The 20,447-nt window shown below is 41.6% G+C and overlaps 1 protein-coding gene across 1 annotated transcript in view; it reads left to right on the top strand.

The window, feature by feature from the left end:
• The window catches only part of LDB3 (LIM domain binding 3), a 67,857-nt gene extending 52,805 nt beyond the window's left edge, over positions 1-15,052 (top strand). Inside the window, exons 12-13 of the mRNA XM_006875918.1 lie at positions 4,634-4,749; positions 14,963-15,052. Of these exons, the coding sequence (XP_006875980.1) occupies positions 4,634-4,749; positions 14,963-15,052 (206 nt within the window). The remainder of the gene's footprint in view (positions 1-4,633; positions 4,750-14,962) is intronic.
• The last annotated feature ends 5,395 nt before the right edge of the window (positions 15,053-20,447 follow it).

The raw sequence follows: 20,447 nt of genomic DNA, 5'->3' as shown, positions 1-20,447 counted from the left end.
GTCATTCAGTGGAAAAGCCAGCAGTCTGAGGGGCTAGGAAACAGGCTTGGAGACTTCTGCTTTGTCTCTTCACATTTGAGCACCAGGAGGCTCCATGTTTAAGGAGATAAGACTTTTGTTTCTTTTTTTGATATCAGAATCATGTCAGTATTACACAAAGCACATTAGTTTGACAACTCCCCCCTGCTTCAGCTTTCACATGGCAAGGTCTTTTTACACATTGTTTCTGCTCCCTTCTCTGCATCAGATAGGTGGATCAGAAAATGTCATCTTCTAGCCATTACAGAAGCCTTTCCGATGATTTTGATTTGGAGACCACTTTGCCCTGGGCTCTACTCCTGGCTCTACCCTGTGCTAGCTATTAACCCTGAGTCAGTTACCCCCTCACTTTCTCATCTGGAAAAAGGGAAAACGAATGCCTGCCTTAGAAAGCTGTGGTAAGGACTGGACCAGAGACGGTGTATAAAGCCACAGTGAATAAATGTATAGGGTTTTCAATGAGTGGCTCATGGGTTTGAACCGCTGACCTTGTGGTCACCAATCCAGTATTTATCCTACAACACCACAGAGTGGTCCCTAAAATGGCTCCAGGAAGCCCATAGGTCTTCGCGGAGCTCAGTTTAAAAGCTACTTCCTTAAACAATGAAAGTCATTGAAATGTTTTAAGCAAGAAAGCAACAAAATGTAATTTTTACTTTAGAAAGAAAACTGGGAATTTGACATATATGTTGAATATAGTAAAGAATGATCTTTTTACAAACTAGGTGAAAAAAGGAAGGCTGGGTGATCCAGTAATAAGTAAAGTCAAGCCTGGTGGGCTAGCATGCCCTCAAATTGATCAAATAGAATCGGCCTGGAGGGAGGTCCCCAGTATTGTACCATGGGACATCAGGCTTGACTTTGACCTTGTCACCATCTGGAAAGAAGACACAAAAGGGAGGCTTGTCAAAGGTGCAGATTGAGCCAGCACTGGAGGGAGGATTCAGACTCAAAAAAACTTCAGTGGGCTACAAGGATGAGCCGACACTTGAATGTAGGTGCTTCCAAGAAGGGAATGGAAGAGTCTGCCCCTCCCAGAAGCACCTGTACTTAAAGCCGTTCCCAAACTTGGCTTGGCATCACAGGCATTTTCCATAATCACTTGTTGTTGTGAAGTGCCTTCGAGTCGATTCCGATCCATAGCGACCCTCTATTGGGTTTCCAAGGAGCAGCTGGTGAGCTTGAACCACCAACCTTGCAGTTCACGTGACTTTGCAGTCTGATGCATTAGTCCACAGCGCCACACCAGGACTCCTAATAGTAATCACGTAGAGCCTCAAAAATGTATTTTTGTTGTTAAGTGCCATTGAGTTAGTGCCTCCTCATAGTGTCCCTGTATAGGATTTCCAGGGAGCTACTGGTGGGTTTGAACCACCAGCCTTGCAGTTAACAGTCTAGTGCTTATCCTACAGCATCACACATAGAGAAGGTAAATTCCCAGGCCCAACCCAGATATATTCAGAGGTCATTATGAGTCAGAACTGACTCGACGGCACTTAACAACCACCACCACCACCAAGACCTACAAAAACAGAACTGCTCACCCAGGTGATTCTGTTATTTCGTTAGGTTTGGGACTCAGCAATGTTTCTCAAAGGTGGGATGAGCAGCATCAGTACCACATGGGAACTTGTTAGAAATGCAAATTCTCAGGCCCCTAGTTCAGCTCTGCTGAATCAGATATACTAAAGATTGGGTCCAGCAATCTGTGTTTTAACAAGGCCTCCAGCTGACTGTAATGTTTAAGAATACTTGCTCCAGAAAAATTCTAAACCCTTTCTAACACACAGCATCTGTGGTGCGATGGATGAAAATTCTTTTACAATTGCAATAAAATCCACTGTATACAAGAGTGTTTCTTCAATGTGAGGGATGGGAGAGTTAGTTAAAGAAAATGGAGTCCTGGTGTGGCCCTGTGGGCTAATGCGTCAGACTGCAAAGTCATTTGAACTGCAAGGTCAGTGGTTCAAGGGCACCAGCTTCTCCTTGGAACCCCTATACAGGGTTGCTATGGGTCAGAATCGACTTGATGGCACTTAACAACAACAACAACAGTGGGAGAAATAATGAGGAGCTAGTTCATGTTACTGGCGTAAAAGGCCCATGCACAGACTTCGTTCAGCACCAATTACATTCTTCCTTTGTAGAATGAATGAAGAACACTACCAGCTGTTTTCTTTTAATAATGCACCAGGATCAGACCTGTGCTACCAAATTTTAAAACAAAGTGGCAATTCTCCAGATCCACACAGAATCAAGTTTAAAACAGAAAAAGCAATCAGTGTTCAAGACTAGCCTTGCTAAAAATAGATTCAAGCCACTGTAAGAGCTTATTCTGTGAAAAATAATAGGCCATACAACAGAAGAAGGAATCCCTGTTTAATAAGGTTATTTGAACAAGTCCTTTGTTGTCCATCTATCACTTACCCAGCAAATGTGTGTTGAGTCTATATTCTGTGCTCATCTCTGTGCAAGGTGCTGAGAATAAAGATGAGCATGACAAAAGCCTCCAAAACCTCAAGCGAATGTATCCTTGTGTGATATGCTGGCACACGAATGGACAGTCAGATATCTGAATGAATAGATGGATGAATGAGGAATGCTGGAAGTTCAGGCAAAGTCTTCAAGAAGGCCCATGATCTCATCTCACTTAGTGGGGCTGAGAGGTAGGCCTGATTCAACGGTTTACTAAGAGTCAAGGAGAGTAAGCAGGAAGGCCTTTACCAAGCCCAGGAGCTGGTCTATACAGAGGCACCGAGCTGTACAAGAGTGTCCAGGGCATCTGAGGAAGTGAGAGTGAGCATTGGGATGTGAGACTTGTCCTCATGTAGATAAGGGTTACCTGTAACTATGCTGCTCACCTCCACACTGGCAGGTTTCTACAGAGCAGAGTGAACCCTAAAACTGTCAGAACCTCCAAAAGGAAGCAGGACAGTGTTTTCTTAGCTCTGACTAGACAACGGATTTCTGCCTATTTGAAGCTATTCAGTATACTGTCAGAGATCACACTGATGGACTGGGTTATATGAGAGCATTTGCATGATAAAGTATGATGATATACAAAAGGAAACTGTATGTAGGCGACAGGTATAATTGATTAAAGTGCAACTGCGAATAAATAAGGAACTGGAGACATAAAGTCCTGGAAAGAGGATCAACTTTGGAGTTCATCTGGCCTGGTGGGACCATTTCCTCATTTTTTAAATGAGAAGACTGCCTATTCATGAAGTTGCATTGAAGGCTAAGATCATGCAGAAAAAGCACTAATATTGGTCTGGTTCATAGTAGGCACTCACATCATAGTCCTCTTCCCTCATTTCATGATGTATGATGACATTCAAAATAAGAACCAATGTTTTTGAGTACTTCACATACATGATCTTATTTAATCCTAACAACCCCATGAGTTAGGTACTGTAATTGTTCCCATTATATAGATGAGAAAAATTGAGTCACTGAAAAGTTAGGCAACTTGCCCAAGATTTCGACAATTCCTCAGTAGAACTGGAATTTTGAGCCTCATTCTTTTTTTTCTTCAGAGCCCAAATTTATAACCATCGTGGCAGGCACACTGCTTCTTAGCACATGGTCTGGACATTTAACAGTCATAGCAGCCATGAGGAGATCCGAACAGGAAATCACTATTTAAAAAGGCCAACTATGGCAGAGCTGTGGAGAGACATGTACCAGTTCAAGGGAACGAAGGCATTGTAAAGGGGACTGAGGTCTTGTAAAGCAATCTGCAAGAGTGCTTGAGGAAGTGTGGTAGAACTGCTGCTCTGTGACCTAGACAGGACAGATTTTGTGAGGAGCACAGAACCTGACCCCTAAGCCTCAGCCCTTCGACTCTTTTAGTCTCAATTTATCTGCAAAAAAAAATGATATTCGAATCTCGGAGAATTTTGTGCAGTTCACTCATTGATTTAGTGCTCAGCTGACTGATGCATTGACTTACTCACTCTTTGCTGACTGTCCTAAGCGCTGGGCTGGGAGTATTAAAAAAAACAAAGGCTTAGTCGCTGACATTGAGCTAGTTGTAAATAATGCCGTCTATGTGAAAATAGATGGTAAGCTGTAATATTTAGTAGTAGCACTTCCTGTTATCTCTTTGGTTGAGGTGGGGCATGTTCCAGTAAAGTAGTTTAGATGTTATTTATAGTAGTGAAAGTCTAGGATCAACACAAATATCCAATGACAGAAGAATGGCCAAGCAAAGAACATTCTATAACTCTGAAAAATGTTAAAGGGCCCTCATTCTTCCAAAAGAAGCATAGAAGGTTTGGAAATGTGTCTTTTTCTTTTTTGGTGGCAGAGGCAGCAGAGAAAAAAGAGAAAATCACTCTCCAGAAAGTTAATGTGAATTCCAGAGAGTTTTAAATCAGACCAGCACAAGGTGATGACTAAGCCTGAGTCTGCACAACATCAGTGCAAATTGTTGGAAAAAGAAAAATCCCATCTTTCAACCGAGTATTTTGGCTGCAAGATGACAAACTACCAAAGTGATTGGGGGGTTGTCCTGGCATTGAGTAGACGAGGCTGGGGTGCTTCACCCCGCCTGCTGGATGGATATGCCTCATGCTTCTTTTCCTTTCAGACTATGTCAATCTGTTCAGCACCAAATGTCATGGCTGCGACTTCCCCGTGGAGGCTGGTGACAAGTTTATCGAAGCTTTGGGACATACCTGGCATGACACCTGCTTCATTTGTGCAGTATGTATTTAAATCTGGGACTTTTCACATTCCTGAGAAGGGGGCAGCAGGGACAAATGACCAACCCTCCACATCCCTTTCAACTCTGGCATTGTGATACTCTGGTATCTTTTAAAAATGTTTTTAAATTTTATTTTTGTTGTGGAAAATATGTACAGCAAAAACCTATACTAATTCAGGTTTCTACATGTACAATTCAGTAACATTGATGACATTCTTGAGTTGTGCAATCGTCCCAGCCCTCCTTTTCTGAGGTGTTCCTCCCCCCCACCACTATCATAAGTCCCTGAAGGTTCCTATCTTATCTTTCAAGCTGCTGCTGTCAATTTGCTCCCATGTAGATAGATCTTAAAAGAGCATAATGCTTAAGGCAGACATTCTTTACTAGTTCATCTAAATTACTGTTTGGATTTAAGGGAATATTTTTCATTTCAGGTTGCTTAGGGCACTCATTTCAGGGTGTCATCCAGGCTCCATGGCTCCAGAAAGTCTAAATTCCATAAGAATTTGAAATGATGCATTTCTCCCCTTTTGAGTAAACTTCTATAGGCTCTTTGGTCAAAATGTTCACGTGATAGCTGGGCACCATCCAGTTCTTCTGGTCTTATGGTAAAGGAGACAATTAGCAAGATAGTACATTTCTTTCTCCTTTTCTTGACTCTCCTTGCTCTGTTATGCCAAGTGAATAGAGATCAATTGCTTTGCCTTGAATGGCCATTTTCAAGCTTTTAAGACCCCAGGCACTACACAATGAACTAGACCAGATGCAATAAACACATTATTAGGCCAATTCACTGGGATGTCCATGAAACTGTGACCCTAAACTTCCAAACCAAGGAACTGGATCCCGTGAGATGTTTGGCTGTGCATCAGAAGCCTCAGCTCTTTTATTTTGTTTCATATTCTGATGGCTTTTAAAGCTGACAGATACCACGAGGCCTTGTTTCTATCACAGTACGCCAAAATTTTATTTGTAAGGAGTGCTGGATAAGCCCATAGGATAAGCACTAAACTGCTAGCCACAAGGTCAGAGGTTCAAGCACACCAGCTGCTCTGTGGAAGAAAGATGAGGTTTTCTGCTCCTGAGAAGATTCACAGCCTTGGAAACCCTATACAGGGTCAATATGAGTCAAAACCAACAGAATGGCACGTAACAACTATTATTTGTAAACCAGTAATTGTTTACAATGAGGCTTTGTTACTTTAAGTTTCATGAGGGCAACAGAATGTTCAAGGATCTCACAAACCAGTAAGTTTTCTCACCAGCAAAGATCTCGATCCATCGGAATAGTGAAGGATAATTGAGTTTAAAAGAGAAGCAGTTGTCTTCCCAAAGTTATATGTCGGCTTCATATATGATTTGAGGGTTTTCCCTCAAATTTTCACCATGAAAATGAAATTGGAATCTACTGACTGATCCTATGAAAAGTGGAGGTAAGGTTTCTTGGTAGAAACCTTAGAAAGCAGGACTAGGTATCTTTTTATTTTTTGTCTGGAGATAAGCCTTAGATTAACAAATAACTTTGTACAATTTATTTCTGCTGAATAGCCAAGTCATTTTGATCTTAAGATTGGCATTTTCATTGTGGGGGCTTTGGGTTGGGAGGAGACATGATCCTGATCTTACCGACATTTAGATTCCACATCTAGGAATAGACCTGTAGGAATACATCCTCCCTGATCAAGCCCTATAATGTGAATCTGTAACTTTATTTGAAAATTTAATGTGCTACTAGTACTTCAGGTAGTACATCACGTAAGGGTAGGTTTATGGGGTGCTTCATATTCACTCACTAGTTGCCTTTAAGGATCCCCTTCCAAAAAGGGACAAATGTGTAAACACTCAATCTTGGGTTGCAGAGCCTTGACTAAGAGAGGCACAGCACAGGACCTGTGACCTGTCCATCAGGCTGTGGCCTGTGGAACCCTGAGGCACTGCAAATCTGGTTACCTGACTTCTAGAAGGACACACGAGAGGTGGAGATGGTGCAGAGAAGACAGTGATACAAAAGCTTGCTCTCTGAAGGCAGGCTGAGGAGAGGTGTGTCCCATGGGGAGGGTACCACAGCCAGGATGAGCATGGCTCTGCTCCTCCAGCCTGCTGCGTGTAGCTGAGAGTCACTATGAACTAATCCCAGAGAAAGACCAGAAGAAACAGTAAATGTTAAGATGGTTTCGACTGATATTACAAAGAAGTTTCAAAGGATGAAGTCCAGTCAGATGTGAAAGAGCAACCGAGCAGATGCTATCCTTTGGAGAACTGGAGAATCAACAAGCATTGGGTCTTTCCCTAAACTGCCCCATAAAAGTATAGGAAAATGTAATGTGTTTTTAATCTTTGGAAAGCAATCTTTTGTTTGAAAAACTTTCAAGGATTTTTTTTTACTTCTATCACTTTATATTATCAAATCACTCTTAATAAGAATATATGATTCAATAATAAAAATTTTAATAGAAAGGAAAATAGCACTAACTCTCAGTTGATGCAGTATTTACCCATCAGTTAGTTCTCTGGACAGCAGATACTTCTGACTAATTCAATTTACCAAATATTCTTTGCGTTTGGGGCATACACAAGTATCTCAGAACAAGTATTCACCTTCAAGGAATTTACAGGCTTAACAGGAAAACAAAGCTAACATATACAAGCAATTAAAGAACAGAACAAAACACTATCTTTAAAATCCAAAGCTTATAAAATGAAGACAGGGAGACTAAGAAGATTAGTGAGGTCACATTGGGGATCCAGCTCCTGACTGGCTTTGATAACTTGAGTTCCAACTAGAAGAATCTGGGTCCTTCCACAGTGGGGAAAGAAGTCTTCTGGGTCCCTCTTCTCCTCTAACTGGTTTCTAGTCCTTCCTCAGTGCTGTCTATCAGGAAGGGTGGGTGGTGATACACATTTTAGGCAGTCTTAAGGGCAGATTTTATTGCCTTTCACTCTGCTGGACTGTGGTCAGCACTATGGCCTCCACTCCTCCATAACTAGATCCTTTTGCCACCTGGCCACCTGGAGGTTGGGTCGCCCTGGTGTGCCTCTTGCTGAGTGAGCAGAGGCCTCCTCTACCATGAAGCCTCCTTACCTCTATCTGCAGTCTCCTGGTCCAAGAATACTGAGCAAGACCTGTCTATTCAGGGCCCTGCCTTCAACCCCATCTGCCAGTGAGGCTCTGTGTCTTCTTCACTCCTCAGTCTCAGTCCCCCAGAGCCCTCCTGAAGTTCTCCCAGGCAACTATCACTGGCCCAGACCAGGCAGGGTCTTCATGCCAGAGCCCCAGATGTGAACAAGCAGCTCCTTGTCAGCACATTCCTTTTTATTTCTCTCAAAGCCCATGGTCACTAGTTAGCTTTTGGGTGTGGCCATCTTGCATTTGTCTCTAGAATCTGATGCCAACATCAGCAGCTTGAGGTCACTTCCAAGTCCAGTTATGCTCAGCCGCCCGTTCTGTATTCCTGTGACCTCTCAGTGTCTTCTCTGAGGCTGGGGCCATCCCAACCACTATGAATTTCCAGCAGATTCTGACAGGTTAGCATAGTGTTAGGGCGCAGCCTGCATGTCATGGAGGACTAACCCTGTACACAGGGTTACAAATCCTAATGATTCAGTTCCCATAGAGTCCATTCCAAATCATGGAGACCCCACGGGTGTCAGAGCAGGGTTTCCAATGGCTGCTTTTTCAGAAGTAGATTGCCCAGCCAGCCTTTCTCCCCAGGCATCTTAGGGTACACTCAAACCTCCAACTTTTCAGTCAGCAAACTAGTATGTTAATTGTTAGCACCACACAAAACTCACTGGTATGCAGTTGATTCTGAAAAATGAAGAAAAGATGGAAGTTGTCAAAGACATCATTTTGCTTCTACCCACTATCAACACTTATGGAAGCAGCAGTCAAGAAATCAAATGACATATTGTATTAGGCTCATCTGCTGCACAAGATCTCTTTAAAGTGTTCAAGAACCAAGAAGTTTGAGGACTAAGGTGCGCATGACCCAAGCCAAGGTATTTTTAATAGTCTCATATGCATGTGAAAGTTGGACAATGAATAAGGAACACCGTAGAAGAACTGATGCATTTTAGTTACGGTGTTGGAGAAGAACATTAAAAGGACCATAGAATGCCAGAAGAACAAGTCTGTGTTGGAAAAAGTGCAGCCAAAATGCTCCTTAGAAGCCAGGATGGCCAGACTTCATCTCTCATACTTCAGACATATTATCAGGAGGGACAAGTCCCTGGAGGATGCTTAGTAAAGTAGAGGGTCAACGAAAATGAGGAAGCCCCCAGTGAGATAGATTGTGAGGCTGGCGCAGGACCAGACAGTGTTGCATTCTGTTACGTATAGGGTCACTATGAGTCGGAACCAACTCAATGGCACCTAACAATGACGATGGAGTTGTTGAACCCTGTAATACAGAGAACTGCCCCATTGGGGTTTCCGAGGCTGTAAATCTTTACAGAAGCAGACTGCCACATCTGGCTTCCATGGAGTGACTGGGGAGTTTGAACTATTGGCCTATCAGTTAACAGCAAAGCGCTTAACCAAGGCTCCTCCAGCATTACCCAAGGATACCACAAATTCCTAAGCCCATAATAATTAAGTCAAATGATTAAATGCCTATACTCCTGCTGTTATATGGTGGGAATTTAGCATGGATATAGACATATATTCCCATCAAGATGATTTACTTTGGGACTAAGCAAGACCTCAGTCTTTCACTTACAAAGTAGGGAAAAGTCATTATCTGTCCCATAAGATTTTTGTGAGAGTTACATGAGAGCATGTGTACACAATGTCCAATGCACTAACTGAGCCATGGCCCAAACCAAACCAAACCGTATGTAAGGTTTCTGAGGCTATAAATCTTTAAGCCTCCTCTTTCTCCTAAGAAGCGGCTGGTGAATTTGAACTGCTGACCTTGTGGTCAGCAGCTCAATGTGTTACCCACTATGCCACCAGGGCTTAGCAAATAGGAGGGCCAGTCAAAAAGTATTGTTACAAAACCATAGAAACCTTTATTAAACAAAAATATCAAACTGTGAAGCTATTGGTTCTCAACATATCCTCCATCTAGGTCTATATACTTCTGAAGATGATGTTTCCACTTCTCTAACTCTTCCTCAAAGAATTTTGTGTTCTTTGATTTATGCCACTTCAAAATGGCAATTTGGGCTTCCTTGACGGACTCAACTCATGTTGTTCCTTTTCATTGTTCTTTGAGTTATATAAGCAAAAAGAAGTCTGAGGGACAAGATCAGGGCTGTAAGATGAATAAGGTAAGGCTACCCATGAAATTCTCACAGAACAACAAAATACCCTCAAAGAATGGGTAGGTATATTGTCATGATGTCATTCCTTGGCACAACTTTCCTGCACTTTTTATCACCAAGGCAGTTTTCAATTTTCTTAAAACTTCTTCATAATTAGCCCCTGTAATCTTCCTGTGTCCTTGGAGGAAATCAAGGGTCTCAAGAGTACCCTTTAGGAACCCCCTCAAAAAAAGTTGCTAAAACCTTCTGAGCTGACCTCTCATCTCTGCCTTCAAAGTTACTGACTCAGCAAATAGATTCCCTCAAAAGGCCATTGTTTTGATTGGACCTTGTTTGTTTTTAAGGCACCCTAACAAGATGAAGACATGTGTATTACTGAGATCACTTGTCTGCAGCCACCCACTGATGGAGAAACACGTTTTGTTTGTAATAAACCCATGCATGTATAAACTGGAACCCTAGTAGCAATACTTTGGCCTTACTCTTGTATAAATCAGTTCCCTCCTTTGTGTGATCTCTCTCTATCCTCAAACAGACCTTGTATGTTGTCATCAGAGACAGTTGTTGTTTGGTGTTCTGACTCATAGGGGCCACAAGTGTAACAAAAGGCGACATTGACTGCCCATTCCGGCACCACCCTCACAATATGTGTGAGTCCATTGTTGCAACCACTGTGTGGATCCATGTCCTTGAGGAGCTTCCTGTTTCACCATCCCTCTGCTTCACCAAGCATGATATCTGTCTCCAGGGATGATCCCACCTGAGACCATGCTTCTAAGCAGCAGTCTGGCTGTACTTCTTCCAAAACAGATTTGTTCAGTTTTCTGGCAGTCCATTGTATATCCTCTGTTATTCTTCACCAAAACCGTAATTCAAATGTATCAGTTTTTCTTTGGTCTTCTTTTTTCATTGTTCAGATTTCACATGCTTATTAGGCAATTGAAAATTACCATAGCTTGGGTACACCTTAGTCATCAAGGTGGCATCTTTGCTCTTTAGGACTTTAAAGGCATTTTCTGCAGCAGATTTGCCTACTGTGATGCGTTGTTTGGTTTCGTGACTGCTACTTCCATGAGTCATGATTATTGATTTAATTAAGATGAAATCCTTGACAACTTTAATATTTTTTCTGTTTATCATGATGTTACATATTGGTCCAGTAATTTGGATTTTTGTTTTATAATGAGGTATAATCAATACCGAAGGCTGTAGATAGTTGGTATGTAACTTTTTCTCCCTTTTTCTTCATATATTTCACTGCATATACATTTTCTCTCTCATTGTTTTACTTTGATAAAATATAAATAACAGAACATTTACCATTGTAACCATTTTTAAGTGTATAACCTGTCCCCGTTTTTCCATATTTATCTTTTTTCATGGTGGCATTGTTTTCCATGGGAGCATGATGGCTCCATGCAATAAGCACTAAACTGATCCACAAGGTCGGCAGTTCAAGCCCTACACACACTTTGTGAGAGAAAGAGGAGGCTTACTTCTCCTATGAGGGTTTAAAGCATTGGAAACCCTATACAGGGTCTATGAGTCAGAATCAACTTGACAGCACTTAACATGGTTTTCCATTGGAAAAATACACCATAACAATTTACTTAATCATCTGTTAAGAAAAGATTCCATTGTTTTTTGTTTTTAATTATGCACACGGGGCTTTCTTCGTCTTGTAAGTTATTACTGTAGATAAAATTCTCCATAGTGTCATTGGTGGTTGGTGGTTATGTGCCATAAAGTCGGTTCCGAATCATAGTGAGCCTGTATAGGACTTCTGAGGCTATAAATCTTTATGGGAGCACAAAGCCTTATCTTTCACCCATGGAACTACTGGTAGATTCAGACTTCTGACCTTGCAGCTCGTAATCCACTACTCTACCAGTGTCGTTAGTGGGTTATAAATTAGGCATATCTTTCTGGCTAAGTGGTTGCCACATTCCCCTACAGAAGGCTGAACCTGTGGTCACTGTGTCCCTGTATGTACTAGTAAAGATTTTGCTAGATTAATAGGTGTCGAGTGGTCATTATGAGTCAGAACTGACTCAACGGCACTTAACAACAACAGTCCTGGTGTGGCACTGCAAAATAAGCACTGAACCTTATGCTTGGTTTGAACCACAAAGTTGGGCAGTTCAAACTCACCAGCCACTCCTCGGAAACCCTATACAGGGTTGCTATGAGTTGGAACTGACTCTACAGTAATTTACAACAACAACAGTTAAGAGTCTGAACTCCTAGTGTGGTAATAAGACTGGACTGTAAACCACAAGGTTGGCAGTTCAAACCCACCAACTGCTCCTCAGAAACCCTGTACAGGATTGCTATGAGTTGGAATCAACTCAACAGCACTGAACAACAAGAGTTAGGGTTTATTAGAGTTGTATCAGAAGCAAGGTGTGGGGTTCTCATTCTGAAAAATCAGTCTCTGAAAACGCTACGAAGCCTAATTTCACTCTGACATACATCGGGTCACCACGAGTTAGTATCAACTTGATAACAATTGAAAAAATATAATGGTATCTCAGAGGTTTCCATTGATTCTTCTTTTATTAGTAGTAAGGAAAATCTTTTCTAATGTGTTTGCTAGTCTACTAGTGGGATTTCTTTTTGACCACTATTAGATTAGCAGATCATCCGTTTTACATCCAACAATGCATCCATATCTTTTTCAATCTCATTGCCAGCAATCCCTTCATTGCAGCATCACTTAGCCCATCTGTCTAGCTATCTAGCTAGTGTTGCTATAACCGGAACACCACAAGTGGATGGATTTAACAAATAAATTGATCCTCTCACAAGTCTGAATCCAGAGCACCAGCTATGGAAAAGTCTCCTTTCAGCAGCTGTAGGCCTAACGTTCCTTGGAGCTCTCCATGTGTCTTGGATCAGTCTTTCCTTGGATCTAGGAGCTTCACAGTGCAGGGACCCCAGGCCGAAAAGGCTCGCTCCACATTTTCTTTCTTGGTGGTAGTCTTGTTGTTAAGTGCCGTTGAGTCAGTTCTGACTCACAGTACCCCTGTATAGGGTTTCCAAGGAGTGCCTGGTGGGTTTGAACCACCAACCTTGTGGTAACCTTGTGGTAAGCAATCCCGTAGTTATCCTACAGCACCACACCAAGACTACCCTCTTTTTCTGCTCACTTCTCTCTCCTTGTCTATCTCAAAAGAGACTGACTCAATAGACAACTTAATCCTGTAGATTGCATCTGCCTCATCAACATCATAGAAGTGAGGATCTAAGACACAGGACAATTATAGCAGATGAGGGCTCCTCACATCGCATCACATCATGGGAGGGGATTACATTATGTAAGATCTCTTCATGGGCACGGACTACCTCTTAACTGACAAATTACTCAGAATCCAGGCCCAGCCAAGTTGATACAAAACCTTAACTATTCCCGATCCTCCCTGTGATTCTTGTTTCCATTCCGCAGCTAATCTTTCTGAACTTAATCCTTGGATAAATGCTGCCCTTTTTAATCTCAATTGGTTGGTTATTCTAATATGTGCTTTATCTCCCTACTGTTTTTGGTCCCTCCATGGACCCACTGTCAGGCTCAAAATTGAACCATGAGGGAGAGTTCAGTTCCAGACCTGAAAGGTGACTAAGAGCCATAGCGATGGGGGTTCCACCAGTCTCTGTTCAACCAATAGACCTAGTCTCTTGTATGGTTTGAGTTTTGTTGTGTGTTTTCCTCCCACTCTATCCAGGAACTCCTAATGTGATCCCTGTAAGAGCAGTTGGCAGTGGTAGCATGGTACCATCTAGTTCTGGCATCAGAGTGGTGGAGACTGACATTCACGTGGTCCTTCAGTCCAGTGGATTGTTTTCATGTGATGGTTACTCATGAGATTTTACGACCCTAATCACTACTTGCCAGTGTAGAATATAGAACATTGTTTTTGTGGACTATGTTATGCCAATTGGTGTCCCCTGAGACCATGATCCTGAATCCCCAGGTCCCAAAACTCATTCTCTTAGGTGTTTGGTTATGTCTAAGAAGTTTTCATAACTTTGCCTCCTGTATGCTGTACCACATTCAAGGATATATTTGCAGTGAAGGTAAGTACACATGTAGAAATATCCTCTGTCAAACCCATATATATTTGTGGGTATACTTGCTGTTGTGAATTGCCGTGGAGTTGGTTCCAACCCATAGAGATCTTGCATAGGGTTTCCAAGGAACCACCACCAACCTTGTGGATCAAACCGACTTTGCAGTTGGCACATTAACCCACAATGCCTCACCAGGACTCCGTGGGTATACTTGTTGCTGTTGTCTTTGAGTCCATTCTGACCCATAGCAACCCTGGTGAACTTGAACCACCAACCTTGCAGTTCAAACCCACAGCGGCACACCAGGACTCCATTGATACACTAGTGGTATAAAGAAATACCACTAGTGGGTATACTAGTGGCATTTATTTAGGTTTAGGTGTTAAGCATCTCTGTGGATATTGACTTGTGAACTTGTATTGATTAAAAATTTCTAATAGAATCAATTGACCATCTTCACTGTGTATTTTCTGCATTCCTCTGAATTCCTTTTCATTTTAGTTTTAACCCATTGTCCTCTTCAGGAGGCTTTTTTTATGTATATTTCAAATCCCATGATCTTCCCCAGGCTCCCAGGTAGTGTAGTGGATTACAAGATGCACTGCTAACTCTAAGGTCAGCAGTTCAAATCTACCAGTCACCCCTTGGGAGAAAGATGAGGTTTTCTGTTCCCGTAAAGATTTACAACCTCGGGAACCCTATACAGGGTCACTATGAGTTGGACTGACTGATGGCACCATACCACCACTCTGCCCCAGTCATTAAGAACATGTAACAGGTAGAAGAAGCAAGTGGTGATTTCTTCACCCCATTTCCCAGTCTCTTCTGTACAGCCAGGGGCTGCATGGCTCTGTCTTACACCCTTCTGTTCTCACCCAGGTCTGCCATGTGAACTTGGAGGGGCAACCGTTCTACTCCAAGAAGGACAAGCCCCTGTGCAAAAAGCATGCGCACGCCGTCAACGTGTAGGCCTGGGGCATCTGGTGCCGACAAGGCCTGGGAGCTGCTCCTGCTACTGGCAACAAAGAATTCCTGGAGGATGATGTTTCTTTTGGGGGGAAAGGAGGAAGGCAGGAAGCAATTGAGCCCTTTTGAAGTATAATTTTAATCCTCTCTTCTGTACACAGATCGTGTATTTACATAGTTCACACTAGAAGCCAAATGAAGATTCTAAACTCAGCTAGTAATTAATCCAAGACTGGAATTGTACTTGAAATGCTTATGACAGAATTCTAAGAACTCAAAAGTGGAAAACAAAAAAACTAAACTTTCCCAAAGCAATACACTTCCCCAAGGTCCCCAGGGTAGCAACAGGGCTCAGAGCGTGGGCAAACCAAAGGTGCGGAGCATCTGAAGCTTCTGTGAGTCCTTTAGCGAATCACAGAAGTGCCAAACCGTACTTGATGCAGGATATTTTTAGAGCCAGAGCTGAGAGCATGTTAGCCAAGACTGATTGGGCTTTCCTCACCAAAAAAGGAAGTGTTATTCCACGACTAGCGTCATGGAGTTACCTCTGCACATTGGCCTTCAAGTGGAGCCTGGGCATCCAGAGAGAATTTAGGGCTCAGGATCGCAAACTGCTGTCTTCTGGCAGACACAGGGCGACTGAATGAGCCACAAAAGGGCTCTGGCTTACATTGCAGACAGCTATGAAAAGACCAGCTTTTCAGCTGTCCCCACACAGTTTGAAATATCCAATGTCCCCTCAAAATTTAGCTCCCCACCCCCCCCTTTTTTTTTTACATTGATTACATTCTTCAATGATAACATTCTTCAAGTTGTACAATCATTCTCACCCTCCTGAGTTGTTCCTCCCTCATTAACAAAACTTCACTGCCCCTAAAGTTTTATTTTCAATCTTCCAAATTGTTGTTGTCAATTTAATCCCATATGGATAGATCTTAAAAGAGCATAATGTTCAAGCCATGCATTTTTTACTAGTTAAGCTAACCTATTGTTTGGTTTTAAGAAGACTTCAAAGGATATTTTTAGTTTAAGGTTTAATGATTATTTTAAGGCAATAGTTTCCGGAGTTCATTCAGAAATTCTGGAGTCCATGAAAATTTGAAATTCAGTTCTGCATTTCCCCCCTTTTGATCAGGATTCTGCAATCAAATTTTTGATCAGAATGTTCAGTAGTGGTACACTTAGCTCTTTTTCAGATTGTAGTGGGAAAGTGGACTTAGGTTTTTCCTGTTTTGCTTGCAATGTGTAAGAGAAGGAGATTTTCAAAGACGCTGGGTTGTGCTCCACCTTTGTTTCTGCTTATAGGTTCGTTAGCCTGAGAGTCCAATTCTATGCATGGATTTCACCCCCACCCTGAGACTGCTCACTTAGGAAGTCTTCCTCAGCACCTCTTCCTCCTTCATGCTCCAACAGAATTGGTGGCTTATGGAAAAGGAGAGACCCTAGGTGAAACTGAAAGGCAGAGGGGGCTGAGAACAGGAAGAAGAGCCATACTACCTCCCAGCCTCAGTAAGGAAGGGTGGGCTGGCAGAAACCTCTCCCACCTCAGCTTTGCATCCTCCTCATGGGTTCCTCAAAATGCAGCACACCTGTTCTGTACAATTGTGTTGGCTGCCGGACGTAAGAGATGGACTGATATATACTCATTTGACATTTTGGGCAATATTCTGAAAATGGATGAGCTGAATTGATCTAGCAAGTGTTTATTGTTGAAGTAGACTTGGATCTTCAAACTTCTTTACAATATTAGTGATAGTTTCTGAGTTAGGTAAGCATTTTAAAGCTGTTTGGTGGTAAAGAGAGAAGCTTAATTTCTGAGATTGGAAATAGGATCATCCCTTTCCCTTCTAGGAGGCACTGTTATTAAGCTCATTGAAAGTGGCAGAGAAGCAGGCAGTCTGAGTGGATGTTTATCACTCAAGCGCAATACTTTGGCATTAGTCCAACTCACTGCTACTCTGGCCTCACCCGTTTTGGATTTTCTCTTTATGCATTTGAAATGCTGTCTGGGAACGCATTAGAACTCTTTTTCTTCTGAGGATTGAGGCTTCCAGGAGGCTGCTGAAGTCGACTTCATCTGCTTCTCTCTCAGCTAGCTGAGTTCCTAACAGAAGGCCCATGTTTGTTTCCAAGGGTGAAATCGTCATCCTCCTTCTGGGAGCATAGGGAGGGACCCCACAGGTTCCAGTCTTTGGGCCCTTCTCTCCCTTTGGCACAGTGAGAAAGTGAATACAAAGGACCAGGCAGAGAAACCTGCTGGGAGAGTCTGGAGACTTTTCAGGAATTTAAAACAAGTACCTTGGAGCATTCTGTTATTTTTGGAAAGTTCAAATATACAGGAACATGGAGATTGTTGACAGTACAGGAAGGATATAAACAGGTATTCTTTAAAAAAAAAAAAAAAGTTTAAAATATTAAATTATCAGGGACTGGACTCAAGGAAAGAAAAATATTCCTTAGAGTGAAGTTTCCAAAATCTCTTTTTAAAGGTTTACATACACACACACTCTCTCTCTCACACATATACACATGATCATAAAAGAAAAATGAAGTATCTTAAAGAACTCATGATAGTTATCAATTAAAATCAGTTTTTCTACATCTCAGAGATAGTGTAGATTCTGGGGGACACACTTTTATAACAAAAAACATTTTAAAGGTAGCAAGAAAAGGTGGTAGTTTGGAGCATGGTTCACTAGTTGTGAACCATACTAGTCTTGCCTAGTGTTGGGATAAAGGTTGTATCTATTTCAAGTTAACATCATTAATGTCCTACAATTCCGAACACCTTAACAGTCCATGGTGGAGAGTAGCTTTGGATCCACAATTCTTGTTTCCTCATTGTTGACATTTATTTAACATTTATAAACATTTACTTTTTGCAACTGACTGTGTCTGCAGTGTTTGTGTTAGGAATCTAGCTTTTATAATGTTAACTTTTCAAACCCAGGTATTCTTGCTTTGGGATTCTTTTTTTTTTTTTTAATTCAGAAAATGGAATGTAGTTTATTAGAGGTGTGTAGTTTGCATGTTTTTGGTTGTTTCTGGTTTTCATTGCCTGGGTGAACTGTGCTTTTTAGCAAAATAAAAACAAAATAAGAATATTCAAATACAGATTTTTTTCTGTGTAGTTATTTTTATATGACATGCCAAGTAGGTTACTTTTGTTGTTCGGTGCTGTTAAGATGATTCCAACTCCTAGCGACCCTATAGAGTGTTATCAAGGAGCAGCTGGTGGGTTTGAATCATTGATCTTGTAGTGAGTAGTACAGTGCTTACCCTACAGCACTACACCAGAACTCCAGGTTACTTTTGCTTGGCTATAAATAAAAGTTTGAGGCAAAACAAAATGTTCTCTCTAGAAGAAAAACAACTCACTTGCTCTCAAGGCTATAAACTCTACAGCAAATCAATTGCTTTGAAAAACAGATGAGGATAAAGTGAATAATCTCCATGTTGTGTATGCAAGGTAAATTAACAGGTAAGGATAAACTGAACAGAAGAAAGATGAAGCTTTCTGCTCCAGAAAAAGATTTAAAGCCTTGGAGACCTTGTTCAGAAACCCTATACAAGGGTCATTAAGAGTCAGAACCAACTCCATGGCACTTAACAAAAACAGTAACTGAAGACCAAATCTTGCCTTGTATTTTTGAAAAGATTTCTTTATTTAGATGCATGATTACCAAAGGGGCCCTGGTTAAATGATGAGATGTGAACCAAAAGATCAGTGGTTCAAACCATCAGCCCCTCCGCAGAAAAAGATGTGGGAGTCTGCTTCTGTAGAGATTACAGCCTTGGAAAACTCATGAAGCAGTTAGTTGTCCTTTGTCCTATAGGGTCTCTGTGAGTTGGAATTGACTTGATAGCAACAAATTTATGGTGATTAAATATTTCATATTTACTTATTTTCATTCTGCTCTAAAAGGCTTAATTTCTAGAAAAGTTGCCATATTTCCTCCTATATCTTTACCAAAATCAGATAGATCTGGGCTGAAAGCACAGAATACAAGATGTTTGCTGTGCTTTACAAGGCATTCAACTACGTGGATCATAACAAACCATGGATAACATTGGAAAGAATGGATATTCCATTCCAAGAGCACAAGTTGTGCTCTTGTGTAACTTGTAATATACACTAAGAGGCAGTCATTTAAACAGAAGGGGACACCGAATGATTTAAAATCAGGAACAGTGTGCATCAGTGTAGTATCCTTTCATCGTACTTATTCAGTCTGTATGCTAAGCAAAGAATCTGAGAAACTGACATATAAAAGAAGAACATGGTATCAGGATTGGAGGAAGGCTCATTAACAGTATGAGAAAAAAAAGATGACACAACCTCGTTTACTGGAAGAGAAGAGCACTTAAAGTACTGATGAAGATCAAAGAGCACAGCCTTCAGTATGGATTGCACCTCAATGTAAAGAAAATAAAAATCCTGACAACTAGACTAATAAATGAAGAAAAGAGTGAAATGGTCAAAGGCTTCATTATGCTTGGACCCACAATCAGCACTCATTGAAGCAGCACTCAAGAAATTAAATGACATATTGCATTAGGCAAATCGGCTTCACAAGACCTTTTTAAATAGTTCAGTAACAAGATGATACTTTGAGGACTAAGGTGTGCCTGAGCCAAGCCCTGTTGTTTTCAATGGCCTTGTATGCATGTGCAAGTTGGACAATGAATAAGGAAGACCACTGGAGAATCAATACATTTTAAGCATGGTGTTGGCAAAGAATGCTGAAAGCACCATTGAATGCTCCTGAGAAGTGAAGATGGTAAGACTTCCTCTCATACTTTGGACACTTAACAAAATATTACTTCTCCCTGTACCCCAGTTTTCAAATAGATTTTATTTTTAGAGTCATTTTTGGTTTCTGGAATAATTGTAGAAAGTGGAGATTTCCTATATGCTCTTCTCCCTGTACAACTATTTCCTTAATATTAGCGGAGAAAAGATTGAAGTTGCCGAAGACTTCATTTTGTTTGGATCCACTATCAACGCTCATGGAAGCCTTAGTCAAGCTGTATGGACCCTATACCAAAAGGATACAGATAACCAAATGATAATAATCCTGCAACTCTGAGCTTCAGATGAAGGGACAGAGAAGTTAAATGAATGCCTACTAGCAGAGAGAGCTGAGCAGACATGACAAAATACAGAGATTGGTGATATAAGCCAGCAACCAGATGGGCGCAGCCATCTTGAACTTTTGTGAGCAGCTTCAGAGATAAGAAAAGTTATAAGCATTGCAGAAACATAGCCATAGCTTGCAGAGACAAAGGTGCAATTTTTTTTTCTTGTTCCCCACACTCCTCTGGTGACCACAGTGCTAGGATGGTCCCCACCCATGTACGCGCCCAGGGAAGCTCTTGCTCTCCGGACAGTCAGAGC

This window comes from Chrysochloris asiatica, unplaced genomic scaffold, assembly GCF_000296735.1.
Source record: "Chrysochloris asiatica unplaced genomic scaffold, ChrAsi1.0 scaffold00346, whole genome shotgun sequence".
In the NCBI taxonomy this organism is placed as follows: domain Eukaryota; kingdom Metazoa; phylum Chordata; class Mammalia; order Afrosoricida; family Chrysochloridae; genus Chrysochloris; species Chrysochloris asiatica.
This window is presented reverse-complemented; position numbering and strand designations above follow the sequence as displayed.